The sequence below is a fragment of the Erinaceus europaeus genome, chromosome 16 (genome assembly GCF_950295315.1).
Source record: "Erinaceus europaeus chromosome 16, mEriEur2.1, whole genome shotgun sequence".
Taxonomy (NCBI): Eukaryota; Metazoa; Chordata; class Mammalia; order Eulipotyphla; family Erinaceidae; genus Erinaceus; species Erinaceus europaeus.
Genome location: NC_080177.1, coordinates 61,773,473 through 61,798,937, shown reverse-complemented (window position 1 = coordinate 61,798,937; position 25,465 = coordinate 61,773,473). Strand labels below are relative to the sequence as shown.

Genomic DNA, 25,465 nt, shown 5'->3' with positions numbered 1-25,465 from the left:
TGTTGTTTGAATAGCCCTCTTTCTATCAATGTATAACTTGAAAATAGGCAGGTGTGTGTGTGTGTGTGTGTGTGTGTGTGTGTGTGTGTGTGTGTGTGTGTGTGTGTGTGTGTGTGTGTGTGTGTGTGTTTACTACCAGGAAGTAGGCTAGATGTGTCACTTGTGCATGTCAGTTTCTGGAAATGACTCCTGTCACTACACAACACCAAGGATAGCATCAGAGAGACGCCATGAATGATGGAAAGGAGCTTTAGGTTGTCTCATCCTCCTACATCAAAAAATATAGCATACAAATTGGACTGGGAAAAAGTCCATGAGAGCAGATTTAGAGAAGTGTTGAGAAGTTCAACAAAAGCAAGGACAACAATAAAAATAAACCAGTTGGATTACACCAAACTGAAAAGCTTCTGCACAGTAACTGAAACTGTCACCATGTCAAAAAAAACACCCTTCTGGATAAGGGAGGATGCTTGCACATCAGGCAAAGGGCTAATAATTATGACTGATAGTAATCATAAGTAGTAACTGACATGTGGTGAGGCATGTAGAGTACTTGCTGAGTCACCTCTCTGTATTTTTGAGCCCTTAAACACTTACATTTGGGTAAGATCTGGGTATTGTTAGTATATTGAGCCCCACTCATTTTAAGTCAGAGTTGTTTTTTCCCCAGAATTTGTTTTTATTTCCCTAATTTTCCTTTTATTTTTGGTAATTTACTAGCCATTCTGGAGAGTCATTTTAATTCTCCTACTCTCAGCTTATTAGTATGTATCAAGTCATATATCTCATAAGTGGCCTTTATTCAACTTTTCTTATTCCTAGTGTGTCTGTCACACCAAATTCAGATTATATCTGGGCTTAGATAATTGGGATTTTATTCGGTGATTCTTTGAGAAGGAGAGTTTGAACCATTCTTTAGAAATTCTCAGTTACCTCAGTTAACAAAATTCAGGCTTTTAATTTGAGCATTAAAAACTTCTAACTCTCGGGGCTGCATCGTGGCATGCGTCCAGTTCAAGCACCTGCTCCCCACTTGCAGGGGGCAGCTTCATGATTGATGAAGCAGGTCTGCAGGTGTCAGTTTCTCTTCCTCTCAATCTCTTCTCCCCCTCCCAATTTCTGTCCTGTCAAATAAAAAAATATATGTACATATATACATAGATATATATACATATATATATATGGATATATATATATATATATATATATATATATATATATATATATATATATATATATAGTGGCCACCAGGTGCAGTGGATTTGTACTGCTGGCACTGAGCCCCAGCAATAGCCCTAATGGAAATAAAAAACATACCAACAAAAACAACTTTTAGCTCTCCTAAGGGCTTTCTCTACTTTCTGTACTCTTATATTTATTCATTCACATAATAACTACATTGAACCTGTATCATCTTTATAACAGATAGTGAACCAAAGTTCTGTTCTTAAAATTTACATTTTAGATAGAAGAAAGAAGATAAGCAAATAAACATACAGTCATGCTCTCCATAACATGATTTGGTCAATAAATAGATAGTGCTCCCCGAATTTCTGTTGTCTAGTAACACATAACTGTCCTGATGTTTTATAGCACCTTTTACCAGATTAGAGATCATCATACATGTCATGTTTGCCACATCTGTTAATAATAACGTTTCCTTGTACTTGATTTAATTTTGAATTGTTGTATTTATTTTATTTATTTTTGCTTCCAGGGTTATTGCTGGGGCTCGGTGCCTACACCATGAATCCACTGCTCCTGGAGGCTATTTTTTCCCTTTTTGTTGCCCTTGTTTTAGCTTTGTTGTGGTTATTATTATTGTTGTTGATGTCACTGTTGAATAGGACAGAGAGAACTAGAGAGAAGAAGGGAGACAGGGGGAGAGAAAGATAGACACTTGCAGACCTGCTTTATACCACCTGTGAAGTGACTCCCCTGCAGCTGGGGAGCCAGGGGGATCAAACCGGCATCCTTACGCCAGTCCTTGTGCTCTGCGCACGCGCGCTCAACTTGCTGTGCTACCACCCGACCCCCGAATTGTTGTATTTATCACAACTCCATAGCATGTAAAACCCAGAGCTGGGGCCAGGTTACGGTGTACATTGTTGAGCACACATGTTATAATGGGAAGGACCCAGGTTTGAGCCCCCAGACTCCATCTGTAGGGGGAAAGTTTTGCAAGTGGTAAAGCTGTGCTGCAGGTGTCTCTTTCTCTCTCCTTCTCTCTCTTCCCCCACCATCTCAATTTCTGACTGTCTCTATGCAGTAAGTAAAGATATAAATAAATAAATATACAGAGCTAATGATTCCAATTAAGAGGCCCCATCAATGTGGCCCAAAGAGCAACAGCAACCAAAAGATCACACCTGGGGCAGAGGGGAGACAGAAACAAATAAATAAAAGAATACCCAGAATCTCACAGTCCAGCCTACAAAGTCTGAGGACTAGCTGTGTACCAGCAGATGTGTGGAAGGTGACAGGCAGAACATTGTGGAGCAGAGGCAGCTCAATTACCAAGTTACAGCTGCAGGGTGAGGGAACCATCTTGATTTGTAGATACTGAGCGCCAGGTACATTGCAGGGGAGAATGCACAATAAAACCTCCACACTCAGAGAGCAAACAGTTGAAAAAGAAAGGTTTACCAAAAAGAAAAAAAGAAAAAAGAAAAAGGAAGAAGCAATCCTCTGAGTTAGCAGACTCCATCAGAAGGAAGATGTGAAATTTTCAGGGCTCCCTGAAGATGGAGAGAGGTGCAGAAAGCATATTCAAAGCAATTATTGCAGAAAGGGTTGGGCATCTAGATAATGAACAAAAACTAGATACAGTAGAATCTGAAAGGAAGCCAGAGCTACTAAATCCTAAACAAACAATCCCAAGAAATACCATTATATAGTAACATTGTCCACAAGTAGGACTAGGTAGAAATAGTGCAAGCTGCAAGGGAAAGGGAGAAGCTGACATACAGAGGCAGAACCATCAGGCTCTCACCATATTTTCAACACAAACCTGAGAAGCAAGAAAGGAATGGAATGACATTTCTGCAATATTAAGAAATAATAATTACCAACCACATGTACTATATCCAGCCATATCCTTTGAGTATGAAGGAGAAATCAAAAGCTTCCCAAACATAGAGAAACTGAAGGAGCTTACTACCAGCAACCCTATCTTGCATGAACTATTATTGAAAGGAGTACTACAAGGAAAAAAGTAAAGGAACTCTTAACTCCAAATGAGGTAATCTGTGGTAAAAAATAAAACTCAGGAGGTAGCACAGCGGGTCAAGCATTGGTGGCGCAAAGCATAAGCACCAGCTTCTAAAGATCCCTATTCAAGCCCCCAGCTCCCCACCTGCAGGGGAGTCGCTTCACAAGCAGTCAAGCAGGTCTGCAGGTGTTTCTCTTTCTCTCCCCCTCTCTGTCTTCCCCTCCTCTCTCCATTTCTCTCTGTCCTATCCAACAATGACAACATCAATAACAACAACAATAATAACTACAACAAAGATGGAATAACAAGTCAACAAAGGGGGGGGGGGAGCCTCCAGGAGCTGTGGATTCATGGCGCAGGCATCGAGCCCCAGCAATAACCCTGGAGGTAAAAAAAAAATAAAATAAAAAAATGAAACTCAAAACAAAAGCAACAAAAGGACCAACTATATAGGAACAGGAAGGGCAGAAAGGACAGCATGTATGACCAATGTGAGTAAACCTAGGCCAACCATCAAAGGCATAGACAATAGAATAGAAACTCTTAAATCTCAATCTTTGCCTCACCTTTGCTGAAAACATAAGAAAAATTGTTGAATGAGGTAGATCAAGAAAAGAAGGATGAATATGAGATAACGCAGTGTGTAAGTAGAACTTGGGAGACAGAGTTAGGAAGTATGGAATATAGGATGAGACTTGAACTGGGGGAAGGGTATTGTAAGAAAGCAAAGGATTCTGGGAAGGGAAAGGAATAAGGGGTCTGGGGGTAGGGGGGTTTTAGGCCTCTGATGAGGGGTGGGATGTAAAACTGTGAAGCAGACACCTGTTAGGCAGAACTGGGAAACCATACATGTGCATAAACAGATGTACTATATAATTCATTAATTCCCCCAATTAAAAAAAGTGACTCCATCAAATAATTTACCCTGAAACAAAATTAACAATGATTAATTATGACAAAAAATAATAGTGAAAAATCAGTAGTGATTCTTGCTGACCAGTCAGGCATGTACCATTTCACAATAGCTATGGTCTTGATGAATAAGAACAAAATGCTAGAAATTGCTGAAGAATCTGTTTCACTGAGAACATCCACAGTAACAAAAATTTCAGGAGAGCCTATATGAGATATAGAGAAACATACAATAACGTGAGTTAAAGACCAGATAGTCTCTCAATATCATACCTTTCACAAAGGAAAAAGTTAGCTTACAAAATTGAAAGAAAGAAAAGGCTGAAACTTACTGTAGTGTTGAATTTACTGCTGTCTCAGTGGCTTAAATGATTCAAGAGTCATGGATTTAGTTAATATGAAAATCAGTGGTGAATCCATTCCATGATTGCTGCTGATTTAAAGGCAACTGAAGTTTTTCTGTATGCTCTAGTTAAACTGGGAGAAAAGTATTTGCTAGAGCAAATCTTCAATTTGTTAGAAACCTCCTTATCTCGAAACTGGTATCTGGAAGGACTTATCCATAAGGAGACTAAATCAAGGCCAAATTTCAAGGTTTCTTTAGTCTTGGCTTGGGGAGAAAGCTGCAACCTATAAATGTAATCACATTGGGAAGTGGCATAATGAGAATACCAAGACCTTCAAACATTAATAAGAACACTCAGTTAATGCACTATAGGAACAATAAAAAGTCAAGGATGACTCAGCTTTTCTTTATATAAAAAAACTCATCTGAATTGTCTTAAAGCATATTAAATACTTGTTAGGGAATAATAAACATTTCTTTTTTTCTTTTAGCTATTTTTTGTTACTTGCCACTAGGGTTATCATTGGGGTTTGGTGCCAGCACTGTGAGTACACTGCTCCTCGTGGCTATTTTTTCTGTTTTTACTTGATAGATCAGAGAAATTAATAGGAGAGAGGAAGATAGGGAAAGAGAAAGATAGACACCTACAGACCTGCTTTACCACTTGTCAAGAGTACTGTCCCCTGCAGGTTGGGAGCAGGGCTTGAACCCAGGTCCTTGTGTATGATAATATATGCACTCAACTGGGTCCACTAATGCCTAGCCTCTGCCCCCTCTTTTTTTTTAATTTTAATTTGACTTGTTTTTTGGTTTTGTTTTGTTTGTTTTGTTTTTTACCTGAACTCTGATTTCTTGGTAGTGATGGGAACTGAACCTGGGACCTTAGGTGCCTCAAGCTTAAAAGTCTTTTTGCATAATCATTGTGCTGTCTTCCCGGCTCATTTCAAAATTTTATTTGTTGATAATTTGCCCAGATAAGTACAAAACCACCTAACACTCTTCCCAAAACATATCCCTGCTGCTGATAGAAGACTGTAGCAGACTCATTGTGATATACATTAGAAAAACAAAACAGAATAAGAGAAGGAGATAGTGCTTGTGGTATAATAAGTTAGAACTTCAGCTAAGTTTCTTTGACCATGAGATCCCAAAAGACAATGATAGTTATTTTCCTCTGAAAATCTTGTGTCTATGTTTAAAGTAAGGAATACCAAATTATGGTTTGTGAGCCAAGTCTAACTTGCTGCCTCTGTTTATAAAATTTCTCTAGAGTGCAACCTCATATAACCATTGTATTTCTATGCATGCTTTCATAGCACAATAGAGTTGAGTAGTTGCAACAGTAGCTATACATTCCACCAAGCATAAAATGCTATCTGGCCTTTACAGAAATAGCTTCTATTTCCAGGGTACAATTATGCTACCCCAAATCATTGGATGCCCTCCTCATTATGTAATCACTTGAATATAAGCTTCATCTGATGACTGAATCTTGCTTTCAAGGAGAAAGTAGAAGAATGCAGGGAAGTTTGTACAGTCCACTCATCCCACTTGTCAACACGTAGTCACATATAGCTACATCTAGCTGTGAGGAAAGTTTGACTATGTTTTCAGTTAAAATTCTAGCCATGTGATTTTGGGAGGCAGTATCCTCTCAATTATTAATCCCTGACAGATTATGATGGCAATATTTTAAACAGAGTAGTCTTGAAAAACTTCTGAGATTTCATAGAAATTTGATGTGAATTAAGGAATCATGCAAATCTCTGGTAGAGGAGTTATTTAGGAAGAAAAATTAGTAAGGAAATTTCCATTCAAAAATAACTATTCACTGCCTCGTTTTTAATTTTCTCCATATGTAATAGGCTAACCTATTTGCAAATGTTTGCCACAAATGGCCAAGTTTTCCAAGTATATGTTCTCTGAAATACTATTTGTTTCTAACCATCTTTTCAGTTTTAGTTGATAATCTTCTCTTTCATGAAATCTCGTCATCTCTGGCTTCTGTAGTGCTATATAACTAATTGTTCAGTGTCAATCATTTCCTTTTATGTTATTACTGGCCTGTATAAAGATGGCATTTATTCTAGAAAATATTTCCTGAGACATTTTTACTCCCATCTGGTCGATAGAGTTGAGTATAAAGTAATACTACTTAAAGTATAAATATTGTGCACAAGTAACAAGATTGTATTTTCTTCATTACAGATAAATACTGCAACAAATATGAGTGACTTAAACTCAATAATAAATGAATATTGTAACTACTTTGAGCTTATTGGGTGTCTAAGAATTGTAACATCATTAAGTGACAAATATGTGTTGGTAAAAGACATACTTTTTTACCAGGTAATTAAAAGAGTCCAAGCACCCTTTGAGAGGTAAGTTATTTGTATGTGAAAAATTCTCTCAGATTACATGCTTAAACTGGCTACTTATCTTACAATATGAGATACATTTGATAAAAATTTAAATGGCAATTTGAAATAATGCTTTAAAACCAATCTTTAAGATGACTACTAATGCTTAGTTGGGGAAAATAATCCTCTTAATTTGTGGTTTTCCTAAAAAAAAAAAAAATCAGTAAAAACTCATATGAACTTACTATTCTAATCCACTTATTTTTATTATATTTATTTATTTATTTTCCCGTGTGTTGCCCTTTTTTTTTTTTACTGTTGTTGTAGTTATTGTTGTTGTTATTGATGTCGTTGTTGTTAGATAGGAGAGAGAAAAATGGAGAGAGATGGGGAAGACAGAGAGGGGGAGAGAAAGACAGACACCTGCAGACCTGCTTCACCGCCTGTGAAGCAACTCCCCTGCAGGTGGAGAGCTGGGGCTCCAACCCGGGTCCTTATGCCGGTCCTTGCGCTTTGCTCCACGTGCGCCTAACCCACTGTGCTACAGCCCGACCCCCATACTTATTTTATAATTATATATTGAGCACTTGTTATCTGCTGGGCAATAACTACTGAGTATTCCTTGATTAGCAATGTAGGTAAGATTCTTGTCATTTAGGTTAGATTTTGTTATTACAACTTTCATCCTTAATCACATTTATTTTCTATTTCCTCATGAAGTAATCACTTTAGCATTTTTTAAATATTTATTTTCCCTTTTATTGCCCTGGTTGTTTTATTGTTGTAGTTATTGTTGTTGTCGTTGTTGGATAGGACAGAAAGAAATGGAGAGAGTAGAGGAAGACATAGAGAGGGAGAGAAACTTAGACACCTGCAGACCCGCTTCACCGCCTGTGAAGGGACTCCCTTGCAGGTGGGGAGCTGGGGGCTTGAACCGGGAACCTTATGCCAGTCCTTGTGCTTTGTGCCACCTGCGCTTAACCTGCTGAGCTACAGCCTGACTCCTCACTTTAGCATTTTTGTATATCTTTAGAGTCGTGTTTTATTTTGTTTTGTTTTTTGTGCAGCCCTGGAGAATAAGCTCTGGACCTCAAACATATGTAATACTGCTAAATGGCCTCCTGGGTCCAATTTATCATTCCATTACTTATAGGGGAAAAAAACTAAGAGAAGTTGAGAAATAGAGAGTAGAATTACCACAGCTCCACCTCATATTTTATGGAGCTCTTCCAGTGTTACTAGTGGTGCTGTGATAAAGGTCATTTGGTCAGGGCCTCCACATAGTAAGGTATAGTCTACAGAGTGACTGTCTCCTGACCATGAATATTATTAAAGATAGCGGATGTGTGTGTACATTTCTTGATTAGATAAATAGTAACATAGTATCCACCCTTTTTTCTGCTTATTTTTTACTTGAAAACATATTCTGGAGATCATTTCATGGTAGTATATAAACATACTTTTCATCCTGTTTTAGGATTCTATAACTCTTGTTTGAATCTTGTACTGCTTTTTCATTCACTTCTCTATTTGATGGGCTTTTGGGATGTTCTATAGCACTTTCCCACAATAAAATATAATGCAGCGAACATGACCTTAAATTGTTGCTGATGATATTATTTCTTTTTCTTTCCTTTTTTTTTCCCCTCCAGGGTTATTGCTAGGGCCTGGTGCCAGCACTACAAATCCACTGCTCCTGGTGGCCATTTTTTCTTCCTTCCTTTTATTTTCTTTTTTCTTTCTCTCTCTCTCTTTTTCTCTCTCTCTCTCTTTATTGGATAGGACAGAGGAGGGGAGATGGGGAGAGAGAAAGACACCTGCAGCCCTGCTTCAACACTTGTGAAGCGACTCCCCTTCCAATCCTTTGCAGGTAGGGATGGGGGGTTCAAACTGGGATCTTTGTATGGATCCTTGCACTTCATACTATGTGTGCTTAACCCATTGCACCACCACCTGGCCCCCTCATGATATTATTTCCAATATATAATTTAAAATAATACTGTTATATAACTCCTTTAAATATACCCAGACTACAGTCTAATGATGTAATTCTTTTATTATTATTATTTTTTTTTATATGACAGAAGTTGAGAGGGGAGGGGAAGATAGAGAAGGGGAGAGAAAGATAGACAACTGTAGGCCTGCATCACCACTTGTGAAGTGACCCGCCTGCAGATGGGGAGCCAGGGGCTTGAACCGAGAACCTTATACCAGTTCTTGCACTTACTATGTGTGCAAGTACTATGTGTGCTTAACCCGGTGTGAATGAAAATTTCATTTATAGTGAAATACAGTTCATTTATAATTATAATTAACATTAACACAATCCAGATATATATATATATTTTTTTTTTTTTCTTTTGCCAGTGGAGCTTTATGCCTGCTCATTCCTACCACTCTTGGTACACTATTTTTTCAGATAAAGGGTGATTCTCAGCACCATGGACAGCACCCTGTGAACTTCATAGATGAGGAAGTCATGTCTTGGTCTTATTCACTCTCCCATTCTTTCTCTCACTCCCTCCCTCCCTCATATCTTTAGAAAGATTGAATAAAAAAAAAATTGAGTCAGGTGATAGCTTCAGTGTGATCATATATGTGTGAGACCCTGGCTTCATTTCCTGATAACTGCATTCACTTTTTTAAAAAATTTTTGCAATATATTTACTTTATACTTACTTATATTTTGCCACCATTATTATCTTGGGGCTCTTTACTTGTATGACTTCTATATTCCCACACTCTCCTTATTTATATTTTTTTAAAAAGTTGATATTTATGAGAGAGAGAGAGAGAAGCAGAGCATCACTCAGGTTTATTTAATTAATACCAGGGACCAAACTCAGGACCTCATGTTTGAGAGTCCACTCTACCACCTCCCAGGTGGTAATCATCATCACCATCACCATCATCTTTCACTTATACCTCTGTTTCTCTTCCCTCCCCCTCCTTTACCACTATCTTTTCTTTAAGATAGAAGGATAGAGAATTAAAAAGGAAGAGGGAAGGAGAGATACCACAGCACTGCCCCAATGTTCATGAAGTTTTCTCCATGCAATGCTCTCATGTGGGGGTTGGGGACTTGAATTCTAGTTCCCATACATGGTAAAGTGTGTATTCTACCAGATGAGGTATCTCCTGGGCCTATGTTCTGTCTTTTATTGAAATGGGTATACACAAGTATTTCATTTACCTGAAGATGGATTTTTCTCATTGCTAAGTCACAAAGTTATTGTTGCTCATTTTGGTTTTTTGTTTGTTTGTTTTTTTAATATTAATTCACTTTTGTTGTCCTTGTTGTTTTATTGTTGTGGTTAGTATTGTTGCTGTTGTTGGATAGGACAGAGAGAAATGGAGTGAGGAGAGGAAGACAGAGGGGGAGAGAAAGACAGACACCTGCAGACCTTCTTCACCTCTTGTGAAGTGACTCCCTGCCAGGTGGGGAGCCGGGGATCGAACCTGTATCCTTATGCTGGTCCTTGCACTTTGCGCCACTTTTGCTTAACCCCCTGTGCTACTGCTGACTTTCTTGGTTTTTGTTTTTTAATATACACGTGAATAATCTACATTCAGAAAAAGCTTTTCCTTCAATTAAGTGGTGTTTAATTTAAACCTGAATGATACTAAGAGTTTAGTAGATAAAAATGAAGAAGGAAATTTTTTTAGTTTATTTGTTTTTATTTTACTTATTTATTCCCTTTTGTTTTCCTTGTTGTTATTATTGTTGTTATAGCTGTCGTCATTGTTGGATAGGACAGAGAGAAATAGAGAGAGGAGGGGAAGACAGAGATGGAAAGATAAACACCTGCAGACCTGCTTCACTGCCTATGAAGCAACTCCCCTGCAGAAGGGGAGCCGGCGCTTGAACCGGGGTCCTTACGCAGGTCCTTGTGCTTTACGCCATATGCGTTTAACCCACTGTGCTACCGCCGACCCTCCCCCAGAAGGAAAATTTTTTTAAATACTCATTCTTATATAAAAGGTAAAATTTCGGGAGTCGGGTGGTAGCGCAGCGGGTTAAGCGCACGTTGCGCAAAGTGCAAGGACCAGCCCAAGGATCCCAATTCAAGCTCCCGGCTCCCCACCTGCAGGGGAGTAGCTTCACAGGCGATGAAGCAGGTTTGCAGGTTTGTATTTTTCTCTCCCCCTCTCTGTCATCCCCTCCTCTCTACCATTTCTCTCTGTCCTATCCAACAATGACATCAACAATAACAACTACAACAACAATAAAAACAAGGGCAACAAAAAGGAAATAAATAAATAAATATTTTTAAAAGGTAAAATTTCATGTAGTAAAAGTCTTTAATACACACATCTTATAGATGTCAAGAAAAATAGTAAGGAAACTAAAAACCTGAGTGATCATGAAAACAAAACTCAAACTTGCCCTAAACTTTGGTTTGATATCCTATGTAGAACCCAGTTTGATCCATAGTACTATCTATAGTACCAGGCAAAAGCAAGTATTTAACACCTATGTAGGGAAATTTCTACTGTCTGAGTAAGCCTAGTAGAAATGCCAAAGACATTACTGCTGAAGAGTTTCCAATAAAAGAGAAAACAGTACTGCCATCCATAGAAGCAAGTATTGGACCTAGAACCTCAAGGAACTAAATAAAAGAGCAAACTGAAAAGAAAAGAGAAGAAAACAAGGACATACTCAATGAGATAATGAAATATTTTTTACAAAAATTTAAAGGAGAAATCAACAGGAAAAAAAAACATAACGTGACAATCAAATAGTAATTCTTACTTGGAAAGTGATCCTGGACTTTGTATCTATGTAATATAAATATACTTCTCTTTATTGCTTTTATTTAAGACAGCTAAAAATCCAGTTCATTATATAGAAGATGGATATAAGACTTTGAAATGTAGAGAAATGAAGACAGAACATCTGTCTATGAAGACCCAGTGAATAGCAGAGAGAAGATAGAAAAATAGATACTGCCAGATGAAGGAAAAATAAGAGAATTTGTTACTACTAGATAGATCTACCAAAAAAAAAAGAATATGTAGAAAGTTTATGAAACAGAAAACAAATTATCAAAGACAGACTGATCAAACATTAGAAGCAGCAGAAGAGGGCGTTGGGCAGTAGCGCAGTGGATTAAGGGCACATGACTGGAAGCACAAGAACCAGCATAAGGATCCCGGTTTGAGCCCCCAGCTCCCCACCTGCAAGGGAGTCACTTCACAAGTGGTGAAGCAGGTCTGCAGGTGTCTGCCTTTCTCTCCCCCTTCTGTCTTCCCCTCCTCTCTCCAATCCAACAACAATGACATCAGTAACAACAACAATAATAATAACTACAAGAATAAACCAAAAGGGGGGACAGGAGAATAAGCTGATACTTCCTTATTTGTTTTCCCAATTGATGGGTGAGGCAAAAATTAGAATGTTTTCTATTATTCACAATGTATAGAAATATTATTCAGGAAATAACAGTACAGAAAGGAAAAGACCTGGGGCCAGGTGGTGGCACACCTGGTTAAGTGCACACATTATAGTGCACAATGTCCCGGGTTCAAGCCCCTGGTCCCCACCTGCAGGGGGAAAGCTTCACGAGTGGTGAAACAGGGCTACATGTGTCTTTGTCTCTCCCCCTTTCTATCTCTCAATTTCTCTATCAATTAATTAATTAATTTTTTAAAAAAGAAAGGAAAAGACCCAGGGACTTAGTGGGGTATAAAATTCCTTTCCTTGAATTGATAAAATGCTGGTACCAGTTGTTGGCAATCTTTTTTAAAATCTATGCAAAATTAAGTATTCAATGGGAATTAAAAATGTTCCTGTTAAATGCTAGACAGTTGAGAAAACTGATTATCTTTGAGAACAATGAGACTGAAAACAAAGTCATGAAAATAGAATAAGAGCACCCATTCAGATATTTAACTAGAAAACACGATGAGGGTAGGGCAATATTACAGAGAATGCTATTTGAGAATGGGGCGGGGGTGGTCATAGGCTTAAGGAACCAAAGTGTAGTATGCCATGTGATAGAATTGCATTCTCAACAATAATAATAATAATAAAACATTATTTATACTAAAATTAGGTCTTTTGGAAACATCCTTGAAAATAGCCAGGGTAATAACTTCACAAAACTAGTTAAACTATCATTCAACAGTGAGGAGGAGGAGGGTTGGGGAGACTGTACTGTGTGTATCCCGCAGGACTTTCATGCATGAAGAGGTTCCAATTTCTGTTCCTAGTATAACTGAAAACTACAGCTAAGGAGTGTCCTGAGTGGTACTTTGGTTCTCTTCTCTACTTCATTCAGTTGGCCTCAAGATGACTGACAATATTAGGGTTTATTTCTGGCACACTTTTGTGACTACAAAATAGAAATGAACTTGGTGATTGATATTTCTGATACAGTAGTTTCTCTGCAAGAGATTATAAGGACATTTAGAGAAATGAGTAGATACAAAGGATTTCAGAAAAGGAAATTTATAGGACTGATGGGAAAAAACTGGTTAGTTTTCTGTCATATATAATTTATTATGTGGTTAAAATGTATCACTCTTGGGGCTGGGTTGTGGTGCACCTGGTTGAGCATACATGTTCCAATGCGTGAGGACCCTCCCTGGTTCGAGCCCAGTCCTCACCTGCAGGAGGAAAGCTTTGCAAGTGGTGAAGCAGGACTGCAGGTGTCTCTCTTTCTCTATCCCTCTCTGTCCCTATCATTCTTGATTTATGGCTGTCTATCCAATAAATAAAGATAATTTTTAAAAATAAAAAAAATATTTAAAGAACAATGTACCACTGGTTGAGGACTGAGGAGTTAGCATAGTGGTTATCCCAAAGAAGCTTTGAGACTCTGAGGTCTCAGGTTTGACCCTAGGTTTTACCATAAATTGGAACTGCGTAGTGCTCAAGTAAAAAGAAAGAAAGAAAGGAAGGAAGACTGTAAACTAAATAATACAGACATGAAATATTCAATTTATATTAATGTATAGCTTGTTATGAATTTGTATGTAAAATTTTACATATGGTTTAATCCTTATTTTCATTTGTTTTCCTCACATCTAAGTATCTATGTCAGTAAATTACTTGGAAATATTAAATCCCTGTTGTAATATCAAACATATGAGCATTGGATTTTTTTTTTTTCTTTTCTCATAAGTTTTAAGCAGGGTCTGAAAACTCTTGGAGTTTTGGAGAAAATTCAGACTTATCCAGAAGTTTTTTGTGACATCTTTTGTCATAAACCTGAGAATCTTTCTGCAAAAATCCTCAGTGACCTTTTCACAGTGCATACATTGTCTGATGTACAAGCTTTGAATTTTTGGAACAGTTACTTAAAGGCTGTTGAGGGTATGTGAATATTCTACTTTTATTTTACTGTTAACTTTTATTTTACTTCATCTTGATGTCTTCAAATGTTCATGATACTAGTTTCTTTCATATATATATCACTTTTACCAACTTTTACAAGTGAAAACTTTAAAGCAACTTTATATGGCTGAGTTGAAAGTGATAAGATATTATAGTTATATATAGTTTGCAATTTGTTTTCCCTTAGATAATTTGAGGTTAAAGGCAAGTCTTCCTAGAAAATTCTTTAAGTAAATGTGTGATTACCTTAACATAGGATAACCTTAAAAAATAATCTGCAGGCACATCTCCTTTTATTATGCTTAGCAGATGTATTTTTTTAAGATCCTCCAGCAAAATGATTATCACTTACTGAAGGAAAGCTTACATGATGATTAGTATTTTTTTAAATATTTATTTTATTTATTTATTCCCTTTTGTTGCCCTTGTTGTTTTATTGTTGTAGTTATTGTTGTTGTTGTTGTTGTTGGATAGGACAGAGATAAATGGAGAGAGGAGGGGAAGACAGAGAGGAGGAGAGAAAGACAGACACCTGCAGACCTGCTTCACCACCTGTGAAGCGACTCCCCTGCAGGTGGGGAGCCGGGGTTCGAACCGGGATCCTTATGCCGGTCCTTGTGCTTTGCGCCACCTGCGCTTAACCCACTGCGCTACAGCCCGACTCCCCGATTAGTATTTTTTTAACAAGGGTTTTTTTAGTTAAGGTATGTACATTTGCTCTTTATTTTTAGTCTTAATGCTATTACATACTTAATAGACTATATTACAGTTTAACTTTTATATATACTAGATAACCAAAAAATACTTTTAAAATTATCCAGTGACTCATGCTATAGTTATGTTTGCTCTATAATAGCAAATATCTATAGAACTAGACCCATTGTCTGGTATACAACAAAGAAAAATATTCTAATTTAACACAAAGCATTAACAGTATAAAGTCATTCATTTAATAGAATAGGAAATAATGACTTATTTTCTTTTCTCTTATTTATTTATTTATTTTTGCCTACAGGGTTATCGCAGGGCTCGGTACCTACACTACAAATCCACTGCTTGTAAAGGCCATTTTCCCCATTTTGTTGCCTTTGTTGGCGTTATTGTTATTGTTGTCATAGCTGTTATTGTTGCTGTTGGAGAGGACAGAGAGAAATCGAGAGAGGACAGGAAGACAGAAAGGAGGAGAGAAAGATAGATACCTGCAGACCTGCTTCACCACTTGCAAAGCGACCCCCTGCAGGTGGGGAGCTGTGGGCTGGAACTAGAATCCTTGCGCCTACCCTTGAGATTTGCACCGAGTGCACTTAACCCACTGCACTACCACCCAGCCCTCGGAAATAATGTATTTTTATATCTTGTTTAGCTTTGGAGGTTGGTTGGCGAACATCATTTCACTTTTATTTCTGCATTGGATTTTTTTTTTCCCCAATAGTGATGATGTAGAAGTAGTTTTAAATTGTTTTTAGTACCATATCCTGAAAAGTTGAGATTTCCAAGCTCATAAAAACCTCTTGGACTGTATGATGCAGCAGGCATTCAGCATATAGTTAGAAGTTCTACTAAATGACATTATGAGTCCTACTTTGTTATTCAAAGAAGTCTTTATTGAGAGTCGGGTGGTAGCGCAGTGGTTAAGCGTTAGGTGGCACAAAGAGCGAGGACCGGAGTAAGGATCCTGGTTCAAGCCCCCGGCTCCCCACCTTCAGGGCATCGCTTCACAGGAGGTGAAGCAGGTCTGCAGGTGTCTGTCTTTCTCTCCCCCTCACTGTCTTCCCCTCCTCTCTCCATTTCTCTCTGTCCTATCCAACAATGAAGACATCAATAACAACAATAATAATTACAACAATAAAAAAGGGCAACAAAAAGGGGAAATTAATAAATATTTTTAAAAGAAGTCTTTATTGAGTGTACTACTTTTCTGCTAATCCTCTTGAATTAGTGATTAGTTTTCCCAAAATAAGTGTGACTGTCTTTCTCTTTCAACATTCCTAGACTAGTTGAGGAAAAGTCAGTAGTAATGGCAAGATAAAATTTGTATTTATTTTCTTTCTCTCTCCTTATCTCTTTCTCTCTCAACCCTTTTTTCCACTAATCTTTTCAGATGGCAAATCTACAACAACAATGGAAGACATTCTTAATTTTGCAACTGGTTGCAATTCTATTCCACCTGCTGGCTTTAAACCCACTCCTTCAATTGAATGCCTACACATGGATTTTCCTGTTGGCAACAAATGTAGTAACTGTTTGACTCTTCCAATCACCACTACATATAAAGAATTTCAAGAAAATATGGATTTTGCCATAGGAAACACTCTAAGACTAGAAAAGGAAAAAAGTTCCCACTACATTGGACCTTAAACTGTTTAAACAAGGAGATGCTTCTTTAAAAGCTGCTATTGCCACTTTTTGTTTCAGAAATTTGCCCATCATCCATCTGAACTTGCTTTAATAAAACTTATATGAATATTAAATGTTTATTTAAGCTAGAAACTTTTTGTTAATGTGTGCCAGTCATAGGTGATATTTTTCTATTTTCTTAATATACATGCTTCATAAACATCAGTGTAAATACTTTCAGTATGACTATATAGTAGTTCCCATACAATCTTTTTGTAAATTAGAATTAGCTACAAGGGGCAAGATGGTTTTCCTAGGTGTAATGCAATTTTCAAACAGCCATTTAATGTTTAGAACATTAAATAGGAAATCTAATTCATAAATCCTATTCCTTAAATCAAAAGGTATATATGTATATGTATATGCCAAAGATATGTGTTATCTATATCCTTTTCTAGGATGACACTAAATTGGCTACACTGAATCATCATAAAATAAACACACTGCAATTAGATTATACCTAATGAAAAGTATTATAAAATAGCAGAATTGCACAGATATTCTGGACTCCATGGACATTCCATAGATTTTAAAAACACTTCTGAGGAGTTTAAAATGTATTTGAAAATACCTAAGAAGTATATTCTTTAAAGCCTTGGCTTTAATCATGGAATTTTGTTTTCCTTTATCACATGTGTGGTATTAAACCGTAGTATTTTTGATCCATAGTCATTTAAGTATCCAAATGATCTCTGGATTGCCATGTGGTTAGTTTGACTGTTCTATGGTTATTTATTACCAAGCAGATTGTATGATAGGTAACCCCACATGATTGCATTATAGTTTCTTATTACTGTTGTAAGGTATGTTGTTATATAAACAATGTAGAAATGTATAAAGAAAAGATGCAAAAACCCATTCTAATGTAACATTGCCAAGGTAATTACTGTTTCTGTGTATCTGTTTATAAACACTTAAGTTTCTTTACTTTCTTACTAGTGCTACTAAAAGCTAACAATAAACTGTGCATAGCAATTTGAAGATAAATAATCCCTATAGTCATGATCCCATGTCTGTACTTTTGCTAAAGAGAAAATTGAAAAGTCTGACTTCCTTAGCCTATCATCAAATATAGACAAGTTTTTCTCCTGAAGTAAAACATGAGAAGTGATCATGAGAGGTAATTTGCTTGGTTTTAACCACCTTTTTCTTGACACACAAAGCATATGTTAGCCATCACACCCTTCACCCTTCAAAGGAAGCTCCCTTAAATCATTGATATTTTCAAGAGGAATTAAATTATTGATATTTTTGTTTTTAAAATTTTTCATTATCTTTATTGGATATTGACAGTCAGAAATCAATCGGAAGGGAGAGACAGAGAGGGAAAGAGACAGAGAGACTCCTGCAACCCTGCTTCACCACTCGCAGAGCTTTCCCCCTGCAGGTGGGGACTGGGGGCTGGAACCTGGGTCCTGACGCATTGCAACATGTGCACTTAATCAGGTGCGCCACCACCTGGCCCCTAATTATTGATATTTTAAAGGAAAAAATATAGAAGGAGTAGATAGCATAGTAGTTATGCAAACAGACTCCAAAGTCCAAGGTTTAATTTGCTGCACCACCATAAGCCAGAGCTAAGTAGAGCTCTGATAAAAAATGAATTGATACTACAATATATCATTTAGTACCAGTAACAAAATATAATGAAAACATAGGCCTAGTATAATGTTTTGTTATACTTAAGTAAAAGACCCAACAAATCATGCTCCTCTTCAGCTTGAAGTTTTAAGAATATTTAAAAAGCTCTTTTTTTTGGGGGGGGGGGGGTCCTCAGGTTGAATTCTGTTTATCAAGCACAAGAAAATGATTTAATTATTCAAAGGAATTTGAATAATTAATAAAAGCCTTTTACATGCTAATAATTGAAGTTTTGTTTTACAACCAACCTAATTTTTATAAAACTCTGAACTATCATTAAACTTACACAAACTATAAGAAGCTAGTTAAAACTAGCAATGAGACTCTTTTTTTTTTTTGAAAGGAAACACTGACAAAACCATAGGATAAGAGGGGTACAACTGCACACAATTCCCACCACCAGAACTCCATCTCCTCCCTTGATAGCTTTCCTATTTTTTGGGAGTATGGACCCAAGGTCATTGTGGGATGCAGAAGGTGGAAGGCCTGGCTTCTGTAATTACTTCTCCGCTGAACATAGGCATTGACAGGTCGATCCATACTCCCAGCCTGTCTGTCTCTTTTTCCCTAGTGGGTTCGGGGTTCTGGGGAATCAGAGCTCCAGAACACATTGGTGGGGTTGTCTGTCCTGGGAAGTCTGATTAGCATCATGTTAGCATCTGGGACCTGATGGCTGAAAAGAGAGTTAACATATAAAGGAATATAACTAAAATATGCCTACTAGCTATCTACAAAATGGAGACCCCCCCTCCCAACTCTTCATCTACACTATTCCAGCCTTTAGGTTCATGATTAGTCAACAATTTCCTTGGCTTTATATGCAAAGAGACTCTTATACCTGAGGCTCCGAAGTCCCAGGTTCAATCCCCCACACTATCAAAAGCCAGAGCTGCATAGTGCTTTGGTAAAAAAAAAAAAGGGGGGGGGGCAGTAGCTCAATTGATTAAGCGCACCTGGTGCAAAGTGCAAGGACCGGCTCCCCATCTGCAGGCAGGGGTTGCTTCATAAGTGGTGAAGTGGGTCTGTAGGTGTCTTTCTCACCCCCTCTCTGTCTTCCCCTCCTTTCTCTTATTTCTCTCTATCCTATCCAACGACAGCAATAACAACAGGGATAAACAACAAAGGTAACAAAAAAAAAAAAAAAGGGAGGAAATAGCCTCCAGGTGCAGTGAATTTGTAGTGCAGGCACCAAGCCCCAGCAATAACCCTGGAAGGAAAGAAAAAAAAAAAAAAAGGAAAAAAAATTATCAAACCAAGAGTATTACTTATAAGCATGACTCTTAAGTAATTATTACTATTTTACATCTAGCTATTAAACTATGAGTTATAATTTAAGTAAAGCAGTGCCAAACATAAAAAATACTTTTTTTTATTTTTATTTTTTAACTAGAGCACTGTTCAGCTGGTATGGGAGATTGAACCTGGGACTTTGGAGCCTCCGGCATGAGAGTGTTTGCATAACCATTATGCTAGCTGCCCCCCCATATAAAAATATGTTTTATGATGGATTACTGAAGTATATTAAATATAGTTTAGGGAAACTTGGAATGTTTTGAGGAGATCTTATTTCACAAGCTAGAGAGGGAGGGAAGAATGGCATATGCAGTTCTGGGACATAAACTCAGGATTACATGCTTGCCAGTCCAATACTGTGCAACCTCCCAGACTGTAAAGTGATTTCTAAAAAGTATTTTTATTCATTATTGGATGGGGACAAATTAAAAGGGAAGGGGGAAGAAAGGAGAGAGAGAGAGAGAGAGACCCTGTAGCACTGCTTTACCATTTGTGAAGCTGTCTCCCCAGCAGGTCGGGACCAGTGAAGTTCAACCTGGGTCTTTGCACATTGTAACAGGTGCGCTCAACTAGGTGTGTCACCACTCATCGTCACAGTTCACGCTTTTTTTTTTTTTAACATTAGGGTTATCGATGGGCCTCTGTGTCTACAGGACTCTGCTCCCAGCAATACACACACAGCTCTACCAATACACACACACACACACACACACACACACACACACACACACACACACACACAACTGGAGCTCAAAGCTGGGTCCTTGTCCCTGGTTACATGTATTCTTTACTGGGGGAACCACCTGTCGACTCCTAAAGAGATCCACTACTTGTGAAGCTTCTTCCCTGCAGATGGTGGGTAGAGTTTGTGGGGTTTTGTGCATGATAAACTGCTTTACTAGGTGTGTCACCACCAATCCCAAGAGATACATTTTTAAACTTGTGATTATGACCACTCTCTCTTCCAGTTTCCAAACATATCCCAGTACCTACTGTATACAGGTCCTATGCTTGGTGTAATGAACTCAGTCTGCCCTCCTTTCCCTTTTAAATACCTCCAGATATGACCACACACAATGAAGTTGTATTTTTTTTAATTTATTATTCGTTAGAGATAGAGGAATTGAGAGGGGGAGGAGGGAATAGAAATGGAGAGAGAAATCTGCAGCCCTGCTTCACCACTTGTGAAGCTTTCCCCCAGCAGGTGGGCTGCAGGAACTTGAACCCAGGTCCTTGTGCACTACTGTAATGTGAGTGGTTAACCAGGTGTGCCACTGCCTGGCCCTCACAATGAAGTTTTCTAGCATATACTTATGCCACTCAATGTGATTATACAAACTAAATTAAGTACCTTATTATTATTTTATTTACCTCCAGGGTTATTGTCGGGGCTTGGTGCCTGCACCACAAATCCACTGCTCCTGGAGGCTATATTTTTCCCTTTTGTTGCCCTTGTTGTTTTTTTGTTGTGGTGGTTGTTATTGTTGTTACTGATGTCACTGTTGTTGGATAGGATAGAGAGAAATGGAGAGAGGAGGGGAAGACAGACACCCGCAAACCTGCTTCACTGCTCGTGGAGCGACCTCCCCCCGCCCCCCCGCAGGGGGGGAGCTGGGGTTCGAACCGGTATCCTTACGCTGGTCCTTGAGCTCTACACCATGTGCTCTTAACCCACTGCGCTACCGCCCGACCCCCTAACTTTCTAAAGTGTATCGAGATGGGCCAGGGAGGTTGCAAAAAAATAGTTATGCAAAAAAAAAAAAAAAAAACCTTTTCGTGCCTGAGATCTGAGGTCCCAGGTTCAATTGCCAGCCCCACCATATAAGCCAGAACTGAGAGCAATGTTCTAATAAAACATAAATAATGGGAGTCGGGGGGTGGCCCAGTGGGTTAAGTGCACGTGGCGCAAAGCGCAGGGACCGGCGTAAGGATCCGGGTTCGAGCCCCCGGCTCCCCACCTGCAGGGGAGTCGCTTCACGGGTGGTGAAACAGGTCTGCAGGTGTCTATCTTTCTCTCCCCTCTCTCTCTGTCTTCCCCTCCTCTCTCCATTTCTCTCTGTCCTATCAAACAACAAAGCAACGTCAACAATGGCAATAATAATCGCAACGAGGCTGCAACAACTAGGGCAACAAAAAGGGGAAAAAATGGCCTCCAGGAGCGGTGGATTCATGGTGCAGGCACCGAGCCCAGCAATAACCCTGGAGGAAAAAAAAAAACATAAATAATATATACATCAGGCTAAGTAAATAAAATATCATTTTTAGGTGATACCTAAGACTCTCTTGAATGAGCTGATCTGAGATAATTTGTGTTAAAGCTATCTTTTTAATGTTAACCAATAATTTGATATAATAAATTAAGCCAGAAATTTAGATAGGTGTGGTCAAATAAACGTCTACAATAAAATAGCACTCTGAGGCCATAGTTTATTTTTAATCTAGTAATGCATAACAACTACTTAGCCTCCGTCTAATGAAGACTGTTTAATACCACTGTTTTTCAGTGGTGTATTTTCTTATATAGCTGTAATCCACCCAATAAGCACTCACTTGTGAGGACAATTTTTGCCATTTTATATATATTTTTAAATTTTTTATTTATAAAAAGGAAACACTAATAAAACCATAGGATAAGAGGGGACAACTCTACACAATTCCCACCACCAGAACTCTGTATCCCATCCCCTCCCTTGATAGCTTTCCTATTCTTTAACTCTCTGGGAGTATGGACCCAAGATCATTATGGAGTGCAGAAGGTGGAAGGTCTGGCTTCTGTAATTGCTTCCCTCCTGAACATGGCCCTTGACAGGTGGATCCATACTCCCAGCCTGTCTCTCTCTTTCTGTAGTGGGGTGGGGCTCTGGGGAATCAGGGGTCCAGAACACGTTGGTGGGGTTGTCTGTCCTGGGAAGTCTGGTTGGCATCATGTTAGCATCTGGAACCTGGTGGCTGAAAAGAGAGTTAACATATAAAGTCAAACTAATTGTTGACTAATCATGAACCTAAAGGCTAGAATAGTGCAGATGAAAAGTTGGGGGTCTCCATTTTGTAGATATGTAGGTGGATCCAAGTTATTGTCTGGAGAGATGATATCATGGCTGGAAAAAGGACCAGAAAGCTGGATCAGGGAAGAGAGTAGCTCCCAAATATGGGAAAGGTGTATAAATATTGTTGACTAAAAACCCCATTGATTTGATCTGATCTGAGGCCCATATTCAGCTTAGGAACCTTTGTGACCTCTGAATCCCTGTAGATCCCAACTCACATTCTATGGTCATGAGTAGGAACAAGCTGCCCCAATATGAGGACCCATCTTCCTCAGGTGTGGTATAGACTATATTGTCCAGCCTCCCTTTGGAGGATGGAACATTCTCTACCATTGTAGAGATTTATTATTATTTATTATTATTTATTCACTTTTGTTGCCCTTTTGTTTCTTTAAATATTTCCTTTTTGTTGCCCTTGTTTTTATTGTTGTAGCTATTATTGTTGTTGATGTTGTAGTTGTTGGATAGGACAGAGAGAAATGGAGAGAGGAGGGGAAGACAGAGAGGGGGAGAAAAAGATAAACACCTGCAGACCTGCTTCACTGTCTGTGAAGGGACTCCCCTGCAGGTGGGGAGCCAAGGCTTGGAACCAGGATCCTTACTCAGGTCCTTTAACCCACTGCACTACTACCGGATTCCCCATTCTCTACCATTGTTGATCCAAGTTGAGTGCAAAGTCCTATGGGGGCTCACAAAGGGGTCTATTGTGTTGTTCCTGATAGGAATGGCCGATAAAAATGGAGAGAGGGATTTATTTGAGATTTAGGCCTATCATATCTGTTTGGGAATCTCAGGAATCCCCGACTAGGGCCCCAGGTATATTTATATGTTGTTAGAGTGTTAGACTTTGGTTAGTGTTTTGTATTAATGGCATTTATAATATTTGGAATGAGTGGGAGTCGGGCGGTAGCGCATTGGATTAAGCGCATGTGGTGCAAAGCACATGGACTGGCATAAGGATCCTGGTTCAAGCCCCCGGCTCCCTACCTGCAGGGGAGTCACTTCACAGGCGGTGAAGCAGGCTTGCAGCTGTCTATATCTTTGTCTCCCCCTCTGTCTTCCCCATCTCTCTCCATTTCTCTCTGTCCTGTCTAACAACAATGACATCAATAACACCAACAATAATAACTACAACAATAATAAAAAGGTCAACAAAAGGGAAAATAAATAAATATAAAATATAAAAAAATATATTTGGAACGAGTGTACAATGGAACTGGAATGGTTAGAAGACTTGCATTTGAAAGTACTCAAATAAGAGCTATTCAAAGTTGGGAAGATCTGTATATATATATTTTATTTTTTTTTTTTTTAATTTTTTTAAAAGATTTTATTTATTAATGAGAAAGATAGGAGAGAAAGAACCAGACATCACTCTGGTACATGTGCTGCCAGGGATTGAACTCAGGACCTCATGCTTGAGAGTCTAGTGCCTTAGCCACTGCGCCACCTCCTGGACCACAATATTTTATATTCCATGGAAAGGAAAAGTAAGTTAGTGGGGGCCAGCGGGTAGTGCAGTGGGTTAAGTGCACATGACGTGGAGCGCAAGGTCCAGCATAAGGATCCAGGTTCCAGCCCCCAGCTCCCCACCTGCAAGGGGTCGCTCCATAGGCGGTGAAGCAGGTCTGCAGGTGTCTATCTTTCTCTACCCCTCTTCTGAATTCCCCTCTCTCAATTTCTGTGTCCTATCCAACAATGACAGCAATAACAACAATACTAATAACAAAAAGATAAAACAAGGCAACGAAAGGGAAAAAGTAGCCTCCAGAAACAGTGGATTTGTAGTGCAGGTACCGATTCCCAATGATAACCCTGGAGGCAAAAAAAAAGAAAAGTAAAAATGCTAGAGGAGGGACTGTCATGTCTTGGAGTAGGGTACCAAGTAAAAACCCTGGGTTGAGGGTGAGAGTGGATGTTCAGCTTCATGGGGCCAGGGGTGGGGAGGGGGGAATGGGACACAATCTTTTGTGGGTGGGAATGGTGTTTATGTACACTCCTATTAATTTGTAGTCACATAAATCACTATTTAATTAATATGAGAGGGGAAAATTAATTGAATGCCTCAAACTTTTGAAATCACAGACTGAGTCTTTGTAATACATAGGCTGAGTCTTTGATATGCTGACTCTCTTAAAAGCTTAGACCAGGAAGAACAGAAGCAACCAGTGGCACAGCTATATGCAAATAATGTCAAAAAAATTATGGTGATGTTGTGTATACAGCAAATCCTAACAAAGAGATATTTCAAAGGTAACCCAATTGCCAAATAATGTGATTATAGTAATAGCTATCTGTTATCTTCTTAAATCCTAAGACAGCAAGATCGTCTCGCATTCTCTTTAGAGCCTATATTTCTCCCAGTCCTGGAAACTCCAGGGTGGGGCTCACTTTCCTGCATGCTTCTCTCAACTCATACCAGATGATATTCCATCTGCCAATCCTAACATAATCAACACAAGTACCCCCTCAGCATGCTTCAATTCAGACTGTGTCCAGAGACATCAGGCATGGAATGTCATCCCTTCACCCTCATTACTCCAATAAGACCTTTCCTTTCATAGTATTCTCTGATTCTATTCCAGGCGGTTCACTTCCTAACAAAATCCCAAAACCTAGATATAGACCAGGTCCTGTAAGATAGAGCATATGTTCACATGTATCCATAAATTAGGGCAAAATATATACCTGCAAGCAAAAATACACAATAGTCTGTAGTGAGTCAGTATCAAGTTCATAATGAAATAGTGTCTACTTAGACTTAGATACTCTCCTCACCTACTTCCTATTACAATTCTCTAACTCACTCCAAAGCTAACCTCATCAAAGCAAGGACTGCAAAAGCTGAATAAAGGCAAGAGACTGGCATACTTTAAAGATGACTCTGTAGTCACTTTTAGGCCACCCCATCAGCTGGGG

General features: G+C 38.6%; 1 protein-coding gene across 10 annotated transcripts in view; it reads left to right on the top strand.

Moving 5' to 3' along the window:
- The window catches only part of G2E3 (G2/M-phase specific E3 ubiquitin protein ligase), a 60,790-nt gene extending 42,433 nt beyond the window's left edge, over nt 1-18,357 (top strand). For 7 of the 10 annotated variants that reach the window (XM_060175242.1, XM_060175239.1, XM_060175240.1 and 4 more), the window contains 3 exons: nt 6,678-6,850; nt 13,957-14,147; nt 16,270-18,357. In XM_060175242.1, the coding sequence (XP_060031225.1) occupies nt 6,678-6,850; nt 13,957-14,147; nt 16,270-16,526 (621 nt within the window). In that variant the 3' untranslated portion in view covers nt 16,527-18,357. The remainder of the gene's footprint in view (nt 1-6,677; nt 6,851-13,956; nt 14,148-16,269) is intronic. The other 3 variants (XM_060175241.1, XM_060175246.1, XM_060175245.1) reach the window with 3 other exon arrangements.
- Nucleotides 18,358-25,465: the final 7,108 nt, after the last annotated feature.